At 37.4% G+C, this 15,209-nt stretch overlaps 1 protein-coding gene across 1 annotated transcript in view; it reads left to right on the top strand.

Moving 5' to 3' along the window:
- LOC127428308 (inositol 1,4,5-trisphosphate receptor type 1-like) overlaps positions 1 to 15,209 on the top strand; it is a 373,744-nt gene that overhangs the window by 243,698 nt on the left and 114,837 nt on the right. The window contains exon 45 of the mRNA XM_051676597.1: positions 530 to 717. Within this exon, the coding sequence (XP_051532557.1) occupies positions 530 to 717 (188 nt within the window). The remainder of the gene's footprint in view (positions 1 to 529; positions 718 to 15,209) is intronic.

Below are 15,209 nucleotides of genomic sequence, written 5' to 3'. Positions count from 1 at the left end.
TTAAATCACCAAATGCATGTTCCTAGACTTCACGCATTAAAAAATTTGAATGATGCATTTGAAATATAACAACTTAAAAAGGCCTGCTTAGAATCCTAAAACACTGAGATAGGGGTGTAAATATTTGCTCTGACAACAATTTGGCATCATAACCTGAATAAGACAATATTCCAGTTTCTAGAAATCTGAATAAGACAATATTCCAGTTTCTAGAAATCTGAATAAGACAGCTGACATACTGTATGCCTGTATTAATCAGAATTTTGTCATATAAACACCTTATTCACCTTATTAGAATATCCATTGTTAATTTATATCTGTGTCTGCATAAATGTTGTGTATCAGAATGAAGGCTTTGACAGGAATATAGATCTCGATTATAACGTGATGTTCTTTGTGATTTATTGAAAATATTTTACGCCCCTACTGATCAGTATAATAAGCTATCATAACTTGGGTGACAATTATTAATTCAACATTAATTATATCTTATTGTGGCCTGGTATTAATGCCCTATTTCTTTTTCCAGGGGGTGGTGGGGGTTCGGGGGGCAATCGCAGGGAGATGAGCCTGGCAGAGGTGCAGTGTCACTTGGATAGGGAGGGTGCATCTGACCTGGTCATCGACCTCATCATAAATGCCACAAGTGACCGAATCTTCCAGGAAAGCATCCTATTGGCCATTGCTCTGCTTGAGGGAGGAAACCCTGTCATACAGGTGAAATGAGCTGTTCATTCCTTCCTGCTCTGCTCAGTTTCATTTGTGAGATTCCATTCTATGTATGTTTGTATCTTTTTTCTTTTTTTTTTCTTTTGTTTAATGTTACTTGAACAAAGCCATTTTTTAAAGATAATAGAAATAACTCCACCACACTCTCAAACGAAATAGAGATTAGGATTCTGTTCTGCTCTACTTAATCTCTTTTATTATTTCAGTTTTGATAAATGCTATTATGTTCATTCATTCATCATTGCAAAAAACATCTTGAATGGCTAGAATGGAATGCCTTGTGTGGATATTTTGGGTTTATTTTATTTTTTTGTGTGTGTGTGTATATATATATATATATATATATATATATATATATATATATATTGTGTGTGTGTGTGTGTGTATTATAGTATTTTTATTTATTTCTATTTTTAGTATTTTTATTTCTTTTTTTAATTTTTATATGTAAATTTTATTTTATATATATTTTTATTTTTTTATTTATTTTTTGGTTTCATGTTTTGTTTTTATTTTATTTTATTTATATATATATATATATATATATATATATATATATATTTATGACTTAGAGCTTTTATGTTTTGAGCTTCTATTTTGCTTTTTATTAAAAAAAGGTGATCGTTTTACAGTGCAGAGATGTTCACAAGTCTTTCATCTGAAGTCTGAGTCAAGTCTGAATTCTTTAGGCTGGAGTCCTAGTCAAATCTGAAGTCTCTGATGGACAAGTCTGCATCAAGTCTTCAAGTTTTGAGTCACCAAACATTACATCTTTTTTAACATTTGTATTTATTTATTTATTTTATTTCACATAAAAATCTTATTTGCAAAAATGCACTGCAAAGCCAAGAGTAAATACTGGAATGTCTGAGAAACTTCCACTATAATTCTACCAATAATCCACTGGTAGCATCATTGTAAATAATAAGAAGGGCTTTTATAAGTAATTATGTTTCTGACCAGTAAAATTGATTGTTTGTGAGTCTGAAACCTTGTCAAGGTATATATATATATATATATATATATATATATATATATATATATATATATATATATATATATATATATATATATATATATATTATTATTATTATTATTATTATTATTATTATTATTATTATTATTATTATTATTATTATTATTATTATTATTATTATTATTATTATTTATTTATTTATTTATTTATTTATTTATTTATTTATTTATTTTTCTTTCTTTACAAGAAATATATATTTTTGTCCCTGATTTCATCACTTCCATGTGCATTGCAAGGCTGAGTTTTTATTTAATTTCTCTGAAGACCATGGCTTATAATTTACTTGTATTTGAAATAACGTAAATGTGTAAATAAAGTAAAGATGTAGCACGGTGTATTTCATGAGCAAACCGGAGCACGGACTAAATCCGAATGGGATCAGAGGGGCATTCAGTGAACCACCGCAAATGGTGCGCGACCTCACGGCTCGTTGTCATGACAATCAGGGCGCCTCTGATGATTTTCGGCTGTTCTCGTCTCACACCTGATCAGCACCAAAATTGCACGACAAATGCAACAACCGAACACAATACAGATGTGCAAAAACTCAACAATAAAACAACTTACTCCACATTTTATGGACATATATGGAGTTATGTATAGATGACGGTGGCAGGCATGTGCTAGATTCCACTATTCAAATAATACACATTTCTTTACTTTTGTCAACCGTTGCATCTCAGTTTGATTTAAAAATAAATTATCTGTAAAGAGGGTTTTTCACCATCACTTCTAAACATGTGCTCCACTGGGGTGTGTGTATGTGTGTGTGTGAGAAAGAGAGAGAGAGAGAGAGAGAGAGAGAGAGAGAGAGAGAAAGAAAGGGGGGTTGAGAACTGCATGGCCCCGTTCCTTTATAATCAGCTCCGAGAACAGAACGAAACCATCATCATCTGATTGAATAAATGCATCAACCGTTTTAATCTTCGCATTCCAAGTTAAAACATTTTCTTTTTTTTAATCTCAATATTGTCTGTATATGAAAGACTTGTCATGTTCACGAGTCATTTTCCTAGAGTTGAGTCAAGTCTGAAGTCTTTTAAGGCTGAGTCTGAAGTCCGTAAAAATGCGAATCGAGTCTGAGTCTCTAACTCGAGTGCCCATCTCTGTTACAGTGTAAGTCCACACACAATCGTAAATTTCAATACACAATGTTGCCAATACAGAGCCCATTTCTGATGATGTAGGACTTTCAGTCAGCTGATCCCAGCGCAGGTGTGGTAAAATCAACAGTATACATAACAGGGTTTATTACCATGTGAACTGAAGCAGATCTACAGCCTTTATCTGCACCATCTGTTTTTATGTTAGTTTGAGTGATTTTGCATATCTCATCTCTTTGTTGGAAAGTCGAGTCTTTCCCTTTGAGATGCGGGGTGTTGTCCCCTGGTGCAAAACAGGAATAGCTAAGGAAAGTGTGTATTGGATTGAGATAAGAGGACTTCATTAAGACTGCAGCAGGCTTCATGGATAGCACTGGTCACTGATGAGTCATCAGGTAAATCAGAGATTACGGGCAGAGCTTGGGAGCCCAGAGGGAGAGATATGGAGACTGAAAAATTTAAGCGGATGCCTCGAGACACAGGCTATGTTCAGAATGGAATACTAGCTTACTACTTACCGAATACTGCATAATATACACTGTACACTGAGTAAGTAAGAGTAGTATGGTATAATGCTTAGCCAGAGAGACAGTGACATGGAGCCAGAGCAAGCGCTTGCATCATCGACTGGAGGCAGGCCAGTTACGAGCAGGGTAACGCGTCATCGTCTACCCTCACCAGCCAGAGTTTGGGGGTGCAGTATGGTTTCTATGGCAACCTGGCAAATCGCTAGCTTCATCTCATGGCAGTCGATGACAGGTTGTTGCTGTTCCGGTTGTAGAGCAGTTACATTTCTCAGCTTGGCAGGGCTTGTATGTGCTCATGCATGTGTTTGGTGTGGGTGCATTTGTAAATAGGCCTGTTGCATAATCAGGCCTGTTATTTGCATAGCTATTCTACTTGATAATACTCTTTCTTCCCAACAGACACACGCAAAAGCTCACATGACTGGATTACATAAGCCCAGCCCAGTGAATAATGTAGTAGAAAACACTCTAACAGCTCCTATTCTGTGCTAACTAGGTCACTGTGTGCTCCTGTAATGGGAAGAGAGAGAGACAGGCACAGGGAAAGAGATAAAGTTCCCAAAATGACATAAAATGCCCTATAATCACAGTCACACTGGATCTTGCCTCTCATCCAATTACTACATCGTGGTACCTTTGTTTACATTACAATTGCTTTAGGGGTGAATCTTACAAAACCTGTCAAGAAAATGTCTGGGTCATATTTCACCCCAAAATCAAAAGAAATGAATAAGAAATGATATTCTACAAAAAGACAATTAAGCCTATTTTAAGGCCATTAGGATTTTGGGCCTTGTGATATCATTTTAATGACATTTAACCACATTTCCCACCAAGATTCTCATTATTGTAATGTATCCAGGCATTTTACTTTTAAGATTCTTGTAATTCTCATTATGATTGTCAGTGATGGTTTTCATTAGATTATTGTTACTGTTAAACAGTTAATATGACTGTATTACAGTAAGAAAGTTAATGTAATGTGTTAATTTTTATGAAAATCAGCATAAAATCTGTATAACTATATAATATACTTACATGACATACACTTGATAAATGATGCCATAAAAATACTTAAAGGAATAGTTCACCCAAAAATAATAAATAAATCCCAGATGTGTATGACTTTCTTTCTTCTACAGAACACAAATTAAGATTTTTAGAAGAATATTTCAGCTCTTTTGGTCCTTACAATGCAAGTGAATGGGTGCCAATATTTTGAAGTTCCAAAAATCACGTAAGTCAGCATAAAAGTAATCCACAAGACTCCAGTGGTTAAATAAATGTCTTCAGAAGCAATATGGTAGGTGTGGGTGAGAAACAGATCACTTTTACATTCTTTTTAATGTTTTTGGTAATTCACATTCTTCATGCATATCATCCCCTACTGGGTATTGAGAGTAATTTCAGGCAAAAAAGGACTTAAATATTGATCTGTTTCTCACCCACACCTATCATATCACTTCTGAAAAAATGGATTAAAACACTGGAGTCTTATAGAGTACTTTTATGCTGTCTTTATGTGATTTTTGGCACCTATTCACTTGCATTGTATGGACCTACAGAGCTGAGAAATTCTTCTAAAAATCTTCATTTTAGTTCAGCAGATGAAAAAGTTAAACACAGTTTAAACAGGGGGTCAAATGTGCTTAATTGTCATGAAAACAATGTCACAATGCACAAAGTCAAAACTGTTAAAGGGTTTGTTCACCCAAATATGAAATTCTCATCATTTACTCACCCTCATGATGTGTATGACTTTCTTTCTTCTGCAGAACACAAACTAAGATTTTTAGAAGAATATTTCAGCTCTCTAGGTCCATACAATTTTGAAGCTCAAAAAAGCACATAAAAGCAGCAATAAAAATATAGCTGCGAGCAGCATTTAACAGAGTTCAAGCAGTTTAAGGCCTTTAAGCACATGCGTAAAAAGGTATTATGTTTTATTTAGCAAGCATGTAACCACCTAGATCATAGATGGAATAGACCATTTACAGCCAATATAGGCAATTTACTAAGGAAATACATGGTTTTTAAAGCTCATAGCGCCACCTATGGTCCGATCTCCATAAAAGTCTTCATGCTTGTTTAGAATCATATGTCGCATGTGCTCAGCTAATTTCGTGAACTTCTGAGTTTTTGTTTAGGAATTATGGGCTTATTTGTACACTTGACCACGGCCATTTTCTAAATGACACTGTTATAGCTACCAAAGGGTAAAGGGTGTCCGATTTCTTTCATATTTGTCACAGACCTCTAGGGCCAGGAGTTGAACAGGCCCACCGAGTTTTGTGCCATTCGGCCTCTGTTAACCTTGTCTAATAGGTGCTCAAATTTCATTGGCCGATGGCGGCCATGTTTTTTGAGATATGCCAATGTCCTCATTGACAGACATGGCACCTTGGACAAAGACACTGCATGCCAATTTTCAACTCAATCCGACTAACGGTTGCACAGTTAGAGCTGTTTTCATGTTTTTTCCTGTTATAGTGCCACCAAGTTGCCAAAATCTGCATTTTTTTTTTACCATGACCTCAGATTGAGCTCATACACATGTGTACCAAGTTTGGTGAAAATATCTCATTTCGTTTGGGCATTATAGCCATTTTAGTAAAAATGGCCTGCCCTTTTCGAACGTTTTGGCACCCCTTAGTGACCGTGGGTCGAAATGTTAACTTTTTTGATAATTATTGATAATCAGACTCCAGAGTATATTTCTGCACTAGTTTGCTTCCGATCTGGCGAAAAACCTAGGACTAGTTCGCAAAAGTAGGTTTTTAATATTATCTGAAATATTTACCGAACGGTTTGACAGACACCAGTGCTTCTTGAGGCACAGTTGTTTAGAATGAGAAAAGCTATCATGTGATATATATATTACTTGTGTTTTTTCACAACACTGCATTATATACAACAATTAACACCTACAAAAATCGTGATAGCACCACCTAGTGGCCGATTTTTTTAAAACTTTGCACAACCCTCTCAGACCAGATTCAGATAGGTCCACCAAGTTTCGTTCCGATTGGTCATTGTTAACCTTGCTGAAGCTGAAAATTGCTGCTGAAAATTGATTGGCCGATGGCGGCCATGTTTTTCAACATACGTGAATGTCCATATAAACAATGATGGCAGCTGAGACAAAGACAATGTATGCAAATTATGAAGTCAATAGGATTAATGGTTTCATAGTTATAGCCAATTAAATTTTTTTTTGGTATTATAGCGCCACCATGTGGCAAAACCACGGCAACTTTTCTGGGCAACCAAAGATTGACCTCTTACATAAGCATGCCAAGGTTTGTGAAGATATCTCATTTCCTTCAAGAGTTGTAGCCATTTACGTAAAATTGGCCACTCCTACTTCCGATGTTTTCGCATACGGTAGCTAGCTCGAGTCGAAAGTTCAAACTTTTTTTGATAACTTTTGATATTGAGACTCCATAGAATTGTTTGGCACTGGTTTGTTCCCAATCGGACGAAAAACCTAGGACTAGTTCGCAAAAGTAGGTTTTATGAAAAATCCAAGATGGCGGAAATTTTTTATAGGTGGAAATGAAATCTGAGATATATGTTTTGTTTGGTTTGAGCCAAGGATTCCAATGGTATAAACACTTGAGTCTACGACAAACGGTCTAGGAGTTATGAGTAGTTTCGCATTTTTGATCGCTGTAGTGCCCCCTATTGACCGATTTAGTCGAGTCTGTGTTTCTAAGTAGCGAGCAATACTACTACCATCTGACAAAGTTTCAAATTTCTAGGCCTTACGGTTTGCTCTGCCTGATCAGTTTTATGGCAGAATAATTATAATAATAATAATAATAAAAATCTTAACAATTACAATAGGGTTTCAATGCTAAGCGCTTGAACCCCTAATAATAATAATAATAATAATAATAATAATAATAAAAATCTTAACAATTACAATAGGGTTTCAGCACTAAGCGCTTTAACCCCTAATAATAATAATAATAATAATAATAATAATAATATTAATAATAATCGTAACAATTACAATAGGGTTTCAGCGCTAAGCTTGAACCCCTAATAATCCATAAGACTCCAGTGAGGTTAATCAATGTCATCTGAAGTGATCCCATTGGTTTTGGGTGAGAACAGACCAAAATGTAACTCCTTTTTTACTATAAATCTTGAGAGCAGTCTCCTTGGCGATCATGATTTCAAGCTCGATTACACTTCCTTTAAAGCCATCAAGTGCCTTGAGATTGCAATGGCAAGATGTACAGTGAAAAAAAAGAGTTGTGTTTTGTTCTGTTCTAACCTGAAATATTCTTTTAAAAATCTTTGTTTCTGTTCTGCAGAAGAAAGAAAGTCATACATAACTGGGAAGGCATGAGGATGAGTAAATTATAAGGGAATTTTCCTTTTTGGGTGAACTATCCCTTTAATGGTCCTAAAAATTTTCCTTTCTTTTGCAAAATTTCTCTTTTTTTTTTTTATTTATTTATTTTTTTTTTTTGAGGTGAAATATAACCTGGACTTTTTGTTCTTGATAGGTTTTGTGAGATTTTCTCTTCAATTCTTAAATTTACGATAACAAGCCTGTTGCGTCTGCATCAACCCCAATGTATGGAGTTAGTTTGGTTAAACATTCTGCAGTGTTGAAGGGGTTTTGTGGATAACCTGCATGACACATTTGCAGCTGTTTTGCAGAGTCATTTGGGTGGCTTTAGACGGATGAGAAGAAACCACATGAAAGAAATAGAGAACTGGGGGGGTAGTGTGCTCTTTTAAAGTGAGTGTATGCTGGGTGACATTCTCTAGTGTTAACAGGGGAATAACTGAGTTTACTCATTGTAAATCAGCTTCTTTTAAGAGGATTTCTTCACTGCTGTCTTCTGCTATACCTTTCTCAGTAAGTATTGGTTTGCAATGAGTTCGCTAACTCCAGATCCATTTTGTTTTGCCTGTTAACACCCGGCTACTCCAAGTCCACATCTGGGTGAATTACAAAACCTGACAAGAACATGCTGGGACCACAGGTCATATTTTGACTCAAAATAAAAATAAAAAAACAAATTAAATTTAGCAAGAAAAAGAACATTTTAGTTCTCTTTCAAGTTGGTCACTTTGACACTGCATCAGAAGCTGACGCTATGGGAACACATCCCAGGAGTGATGATCTCTGAAGCCCTTTAGATTCACAGTAATCTATTGGCAGATAGCGCTTGGTGCTCCGCCCCTTATGTGCATGTCATCGCGGGCATAGAAACTGGAGCACAGTGTCATTTCATCAGAATTTTTCTCATTTCAAAAACATTTCTCATGCCTCTGCAAGCCTGACTCATTGCTTTGTAATTTGAGCTGTACACCTCAACAGCAAGTGAAGATACTAAAAGAGCTGTTTTCTTAACAACGCATTTATAAAGATGGTGTTTTGCAAGTGTTTCCCCCCTTGCAAGCATTATATCCCTCTGTCAGATGGGCATGAGCACTGCTTTGTTTGCCTGGGCCAGGCCCACGCAGAAGTGGCACAGAAGTGAGACTGATTGCGTTCACTGTGAAAGCATGAAACTCAAGGTGCTTTGTGCTCGGCTCGCTTTCTTTCTGAAAGCTGGCACCAGCCCCCTGTCCTCCTGAAATCTGACTTCTGCAGCTCCCAAAGTACCGCATGAGGAAGGTATACAAGGAAGGAGTGTAAAGCAGGGAGATTTTGAGGATGATTTGAGGACGACTCAGGCCTTGAATGCATCTTTTCCTCCATATCAAACGACTTCGCCCTTTCAATTTGCCTGTGACATCAAATTGTGCGCTTGGCTCAATCATGTTTGGTGGTGATGACGATGACAGGGACGCTATATCGCTCAAGGCCATGGCAGTCTTGCAAGCCTACTTAGTGGACCTACTAAAGGACATGGACGAATGTGTCCCAGAGTCAGAGTCCTTCAAAGAGCTGTGTCACACCATGTATCTGGCACTCCAGGCTACCAAGATTACTGCACAAGCCTATGGCAGATCTATAGGAAGCCTGGTGTCCATTGAGCATCATCTCTGGCTAAATTTGTTAGAGATACGCAACATGGGAAAAGCTGTGTTGCTCAACGCTCTGGTATCACAGTAGGGGCTCTTCGCTGAAGCCAAGAGTGCCTTCACTGAGGGATTCTAGTCACTAAGAAGCAATTGGCAAGGTGGTATTGTAGCGCAGCCGGTTCAAAGGGACCGACTTGAATGGGAACATCTCGGTTATGACTATAACCTTGGTCCCCAGAAATGAGGGAATGAGACTCTGCGTGTGTTTGCTGCGCTACTAATGTCTCTCTGTTAAGGGACCAAGAGATGGCTCCTCCTCTCTTTAGTCAAAAAATCCTGATTAAATGGTGCTGTGCTCCAGTTTTTATGCCCGCTGTGATGCACGCTTAAGAGGTGGAGCGCCAAGGTCCATCTGCCAATAGAGCGATTCTAAAGGGCACATTTGGGAGGAGTTCTGAAAGCATCAGCTACTGGCACAGCATCTCGTTCCTTCCTTTCAGGGAACTCAGGTTACAGTCATAACAGAGACGTTTTCTAAATACGTTTTCTAAATAAGAAAATAATGGCAATTTTTAGGCCCATTAAAGCCAAAGTGTGTAACTTTTGCAAGACTGTCATCACCAAATATAATTTGCAAACAGATTCCAGAAAGCTCCCCCGTCTTCCATTGGTTGTACAAACAGATAATCCCACAAACTCACGGCATTGGTCACTCTGTTGCAGTGTCGGGCTGGAGGCCATGCGATTGGATGATCTAGTGTAGATGTAGAACAAAAATGGGCCCAAACTTGGGGGATCCCACTTGGGTAGGGTGAAGACATGATCCTTCCCAGCTAACTTATGTTGGGCCTCATGTGTTCAGATAGAAGACAAAGGCAGGCCTAACAGTCATAAAAACATAACTCAAGCCCCCACCTTCTAAGTCGTAAATTTTACTGATAAAAATCGCGCCAAAATCAAACAAAGGGAGTCCAAAACAGATTACAGATCCATGAAGCCTTGCCCTCTAAAGGATCGAGCTCTCAACTCCTATTGGATGAGGCACACCACAGAACGTCCCTCAAACATGACATCATCAGGACTTCAAATAATTCTGAAATGCTTCCAGAGTTGCTTCCAGCGACTTAGTTCACCGAATACGGGTGTAGCTTTTTGCTGCTCTCCGGTGCAGCCTCGTGGCATAAGGAAGTAATGTCCGACTTGAAACTGTAGCCATACAATCTCCATCTCGCTGGACGAGTTGAGAGAACTCTGTGTTCAACCGAACACTCTAACGGATCTGAAGGAGACCGCCGAGCAATTCGCATCTTCATCCGTTGGCCTACAGAAGTGAAGAGATTAAAGATTTCTCTTCCAACTTCAATCAAGTTGACATTTCTGAGTTCTCCGCCAGCCCGCCGAGAATCAACAGCCGTACCGCCCACCGAGAATGAATCGCCCGCCGACAGCGCGAGGAAACGGCCTCCCGTCATCACCCGAGCCTCAAGGAACCGGGTCAAAGTTAAAGGACGGAGGAAAACACATTCTACCTGTGTCCTCATGCGATTCAAGTAAGAGGTTACGTCTGGGCAGAGATAGAATATTATAGCATGTTATTCTTGTGTTTCAAGGTTTTTTGCTTGTACAGTTTACGAATCGCCATGTCCGCTCATTATTAATACACAGGGTGTTAATTATCATGAATTTGTTTGCTGTATTGTGGTCCAACCAAATTGGATTGTTGTGCATTTTCGCCATCGCGGGTGAGACAGAAACTGAGTTCATCCATTAGAGTCAAATAACGCAGGACTTTTACGAGCCCCGCTCGTAAAACCGCGTCTCTGAGTGATGAACACGGCTGCTTTATCTCCAGCTATCGCGAACTCAGCTTTCGGGCTGTCACTGAATAATCTCTCTCTCTCTCTCTCTCTCTCTCTCTCTCTCTCTCTCTCTCTCTCTCTCTCTCTCTCTCTCTCTCTCACTAACCACACTGACACACACACACACACACACTGTCACACACACACCTTATGTGTTATAGGATTATTTTTATTTCCATATCTAATCATGTCACTGTTTAGTTTGTAGTTGTAAGTTGGAAGTTTATTGACTGCATTGTATTAATTATTAATTGATATTACTGCATAAATAAACTTTTGTTTATATTACAAAGAGAAGTGTTTTGGTTTGTTTTGCATACGCCTGTGTCATGCTGACGGGATGTCAGTGCTCGGATTCAAACCTTCATTCATTGTTTTTTTCCCGAAAATCGATATTCTTCGGATTCCGATTTTCCTAAGAAAACAATCTAATATTGAGACTGTTTTAATATTCGGTTATTAGTCCCTGATTCCAGGGTGGTGCCCCGTCAATGTTAATCCTTATTAATATTCTATTGATTTTTGATAATTGATAATTATCTTTGATTGAATTTGAATGATCAATAAGCTAGTGTTAATTTTAATTAATGTTTCATCGACATTAACAATTAACTATTATCTTTGATAACTGTTGATTTAAAGGATTAAAAAAAAGCTAACATTGATTCTCATCAATGTTCTATTGATTTTAATAATTAATAATTATCTTTGATAATTATTAATTATTGCTAATAACCAAACTTGCTCCTAAACGTAGCACACTACATTTATTGGAGTCCCATATGAGGTTTTAATGAGTTAGATCCAATTAATGAATTTAAATATTGATTAATAACTACAGAAATAATTATTAATTATTTCTGATAGTAACACTGATCTAAACAACCAGTAAAGCCCTACACTTAGTTTGAACAGTTATCCAGGTAGGATAAAAACTACTACTAAAAGTGCAATCCAAGAAATAGTAATACTAAGCAAGGATACTCTGGTTGATGAAAGTGCTTCAGTTACATTAAGGGCGAGATGTTTCGATACAGTGAATGTGTTTTGAAGTTTGATTGTTAGGTATTAAGAAGGTTGTTATTGGCAAGTAAGTTGATATTTCACACAGAGCTTCAGATTCCAGAACATTTTCCATGAAAAGAAGAGAGATATCTCATCTGAAGTCTTTTTGTTTTTTTCCTCCTTATTACGAATATACCAGCCCTCTTTGTTGCAGAAATGCATATGGTGCCGAATCTGAAACTCATCAAGGAATCGATTGCATTACTATGACTTGCATAATATGGGGCTCGCTGACCTGGTTCATGCACAGAGAGGCATTTGTGTGGGAGATACCAGTATGCAAAAACACACAAGCCAATTTCCCTCCACAATTTGTTTGTTTACAGAGGTTTTCTAGGGTGGTTGTCAGGATAACAGAGGCTGTTACCATGGAAAGAGAAAGAGGGATATAAGATGAGGAGAGAGAGGTATTGGGCTGAATAATAGCGAAGCCAAGAGATTATGCAAAAGAGCAAAGTTGGAGAGTAGAGTGGGTAAAGTATGCAAGTGTGTAAGCAGTGTGTGCCAGCCTTGGGGAAGTGTGTTAGCAGACACAAAGGGAGGGACAAGTCACAACCACACTCTGTCTAGCCCTCCCCAACTTCCATCTCTGTGTGAAAATGTGTATGTATATTTGTGTGTGCACTTTCCCATGGCTTAACCACATGCCTCACAACTCTATGGACTCACAACAACAGTATAGTAAGAACAAGGGACTTTCCCAAGCAAGAATATTGTGCATGGCTCAGATGCATGGCATCTTTTGCCAAAGGCATTGCCAATCAATACCACCAAATTTAGTCTCCACACCCACACTGACCTGCAACGACAAGGTTCGGATAACTCTATTTAGACCTTGCTGTTACTACTAGATCAGTAGAAATAATAAATTATTTTTGAAAGATGTCTTGCACCAAAAGTTAACACAGAGTCTGATGCCGAATTTAGTCATACTCTAAGATCAGTTTGGATACAAAAAGAAAATGTTTGGTATCCAAACAAGAAAAGAAAAACAATCTAGCTTCTAAATTAATTTTGGCTAATTGCTTTACAATAATTTGTTAAATAATTAAATAAATAAAATTGTAATCATTTGTTAATTTGTTGATACTTAAATGTGCTGTAAGCAATTGTTTTCATGGAAAGGTATGCAGAAAATGTTCCTACTGCCTGAAAAATATTCATGAACTAAGATATCTCACCTGTCTCTGTGACAGCACTAGACTCTGTAAAGAGCAAATAAAAATGTGTCCGCAACACTTTAGACCTGTCAATCATTTTGCGCATTCTCAGAGTGTTGTAGTTGCAGCGAACTATTCAGGCTTAATGCCATTTTTAAGCCATGTTGTTCATAACAGTTGTCTTTTGAGGGCGCTGTTTTGCTGCTGTTGTTTTAAACAACTGTTTCTGCATGACTCAATAAAGCTCATTTGTTATCTTTGGAGTGCAGGGTTTTGGAAAGAGGGGGCATGTTTAATTCAACTGCTCTGTCTCGTGGAAGTAGAATGGCTGAAATCGCTTACAGCACCTTTAATGTGAACAAATTCTTAGAGATGCATTGTTTTGTTTAAAATCTTGTCATGCATGTATTCAATGCTGATTCAATGAAATTTGGACTTATGGGAGACTTAAAATTAAATTATGTGAGAGACCTTTGCAAATAATAAAAAAGAAATAAATCCACTATTTCTGTATGTTTCCATGACTTTCCAAAAGAAGACAAAAATAGGTAGAAGAATTTTCAGTTACTCCCTCAGCAGCTGTACTGAGTTTTTCCTTTAAATTATAAATGCAAATATAGTGCAAAGAATAGTGATATAAATATAGAGTTAAAAAGTTTTAAAATGTAAAATAATAAAAAAATGTGTTATATAAAACCCACTAAATTATGGCAAAAATGCATCAACGCAGTCTGAGAAAAGGTTCTATTGGCATTTAGCTTATTTAACTACTGTACGTACTGTAAAAGCGACAGGCCAGACAGATTATGGAAGGGCAGACAGGACTTCATCTGTGGTGAGTAATGCTCAAATAGGAGTGAGAGAGAGAGATGGAGTGTAGTACAAAAGCATAGTGTGTGAAAACAGCAAAGTTCTGGATAACCCATGACGGAAGCTGGCACCCACTCGCTCTACAGCAAGTGGGCTTCAAGCCTGAGTGATGTTTTACCAGACATTTTCACACACACAATCTTCCATTCTGACTGTGATATCAGCATACACATTCCTCTGTGACAGAAGGATATATAATACTCATTCATATTCTAGAAGATTTTTTGGGGCCAAACTGGAAGGAATCCCTGGCCTCCATAGTTTCTGAAGGGGAGTACCGTAAAAACTGTCTAGCTTTTAGACTGCTCTTTTTAATGTAACCTTGGTTTTTTGTAGAGCGTAACAATGGCCGCTCACTTTTTCAGCCATCTTGGTTTCTGAAGTATTTTTCCCATTCATTTTTTCCATAGGGATTTCATAAAAGTCTTCATAAAAGAGTTCTAAGCCATGAACCAAACCATCCAGTTCCGAGTTGAATCACAATTGACCAGGTTTGATCTAAAGCATAAAGGTATTTGAAAATCAAACAAAAAGACAATGGTAACAGGCTGTGTATATCTGTAATGAGGGAATGAACTACAACAGCATGAAGCGTTGCATATGGCATAATCAAATGTTTAGAAACAATACATTTTAAGTTTATTGCAACATTTTTAGATATAAACAAATACATAAGTAGTTTGTAAGTGTTGGGTGACCGACTCGATTGTGTCAATCAGAGTGCGTCAAATGAGTGAATGGTCTCTTCAGAGCTTGTGTGGTGTACTTTGTTGACTACGATACTCTGATTGGTGAATCTTTCTCTTTAGGATTCAGGGGCAGTGAAGTTCCTCACCAGGAATTCTGTTATAAAATTAAGGCCATCTGAT

This window comes from Myxocyprinus asiaticus, chromosome 37 (genome assembly GCF_019703515.2).
Source record: "Myxocyprinus asiaticus isolate MX2 ecotype Aquarium Trade chromosome 37, UBuf_Myxa_2, whole genome shotgun sequence".
Classification (NCBI taxonomy): Eukaryota; Metazoa; Chordata; class Actinopteri; order Cypriniformes; family Catostomidae; genus Myxocyprinus; species Myxocyprinus asiaticus.
The sequence above is the reverse complement of the archived record's forward strand: the minus strand, read 5'-3'. Positions and strand labels throughout refer to the sequence as shown.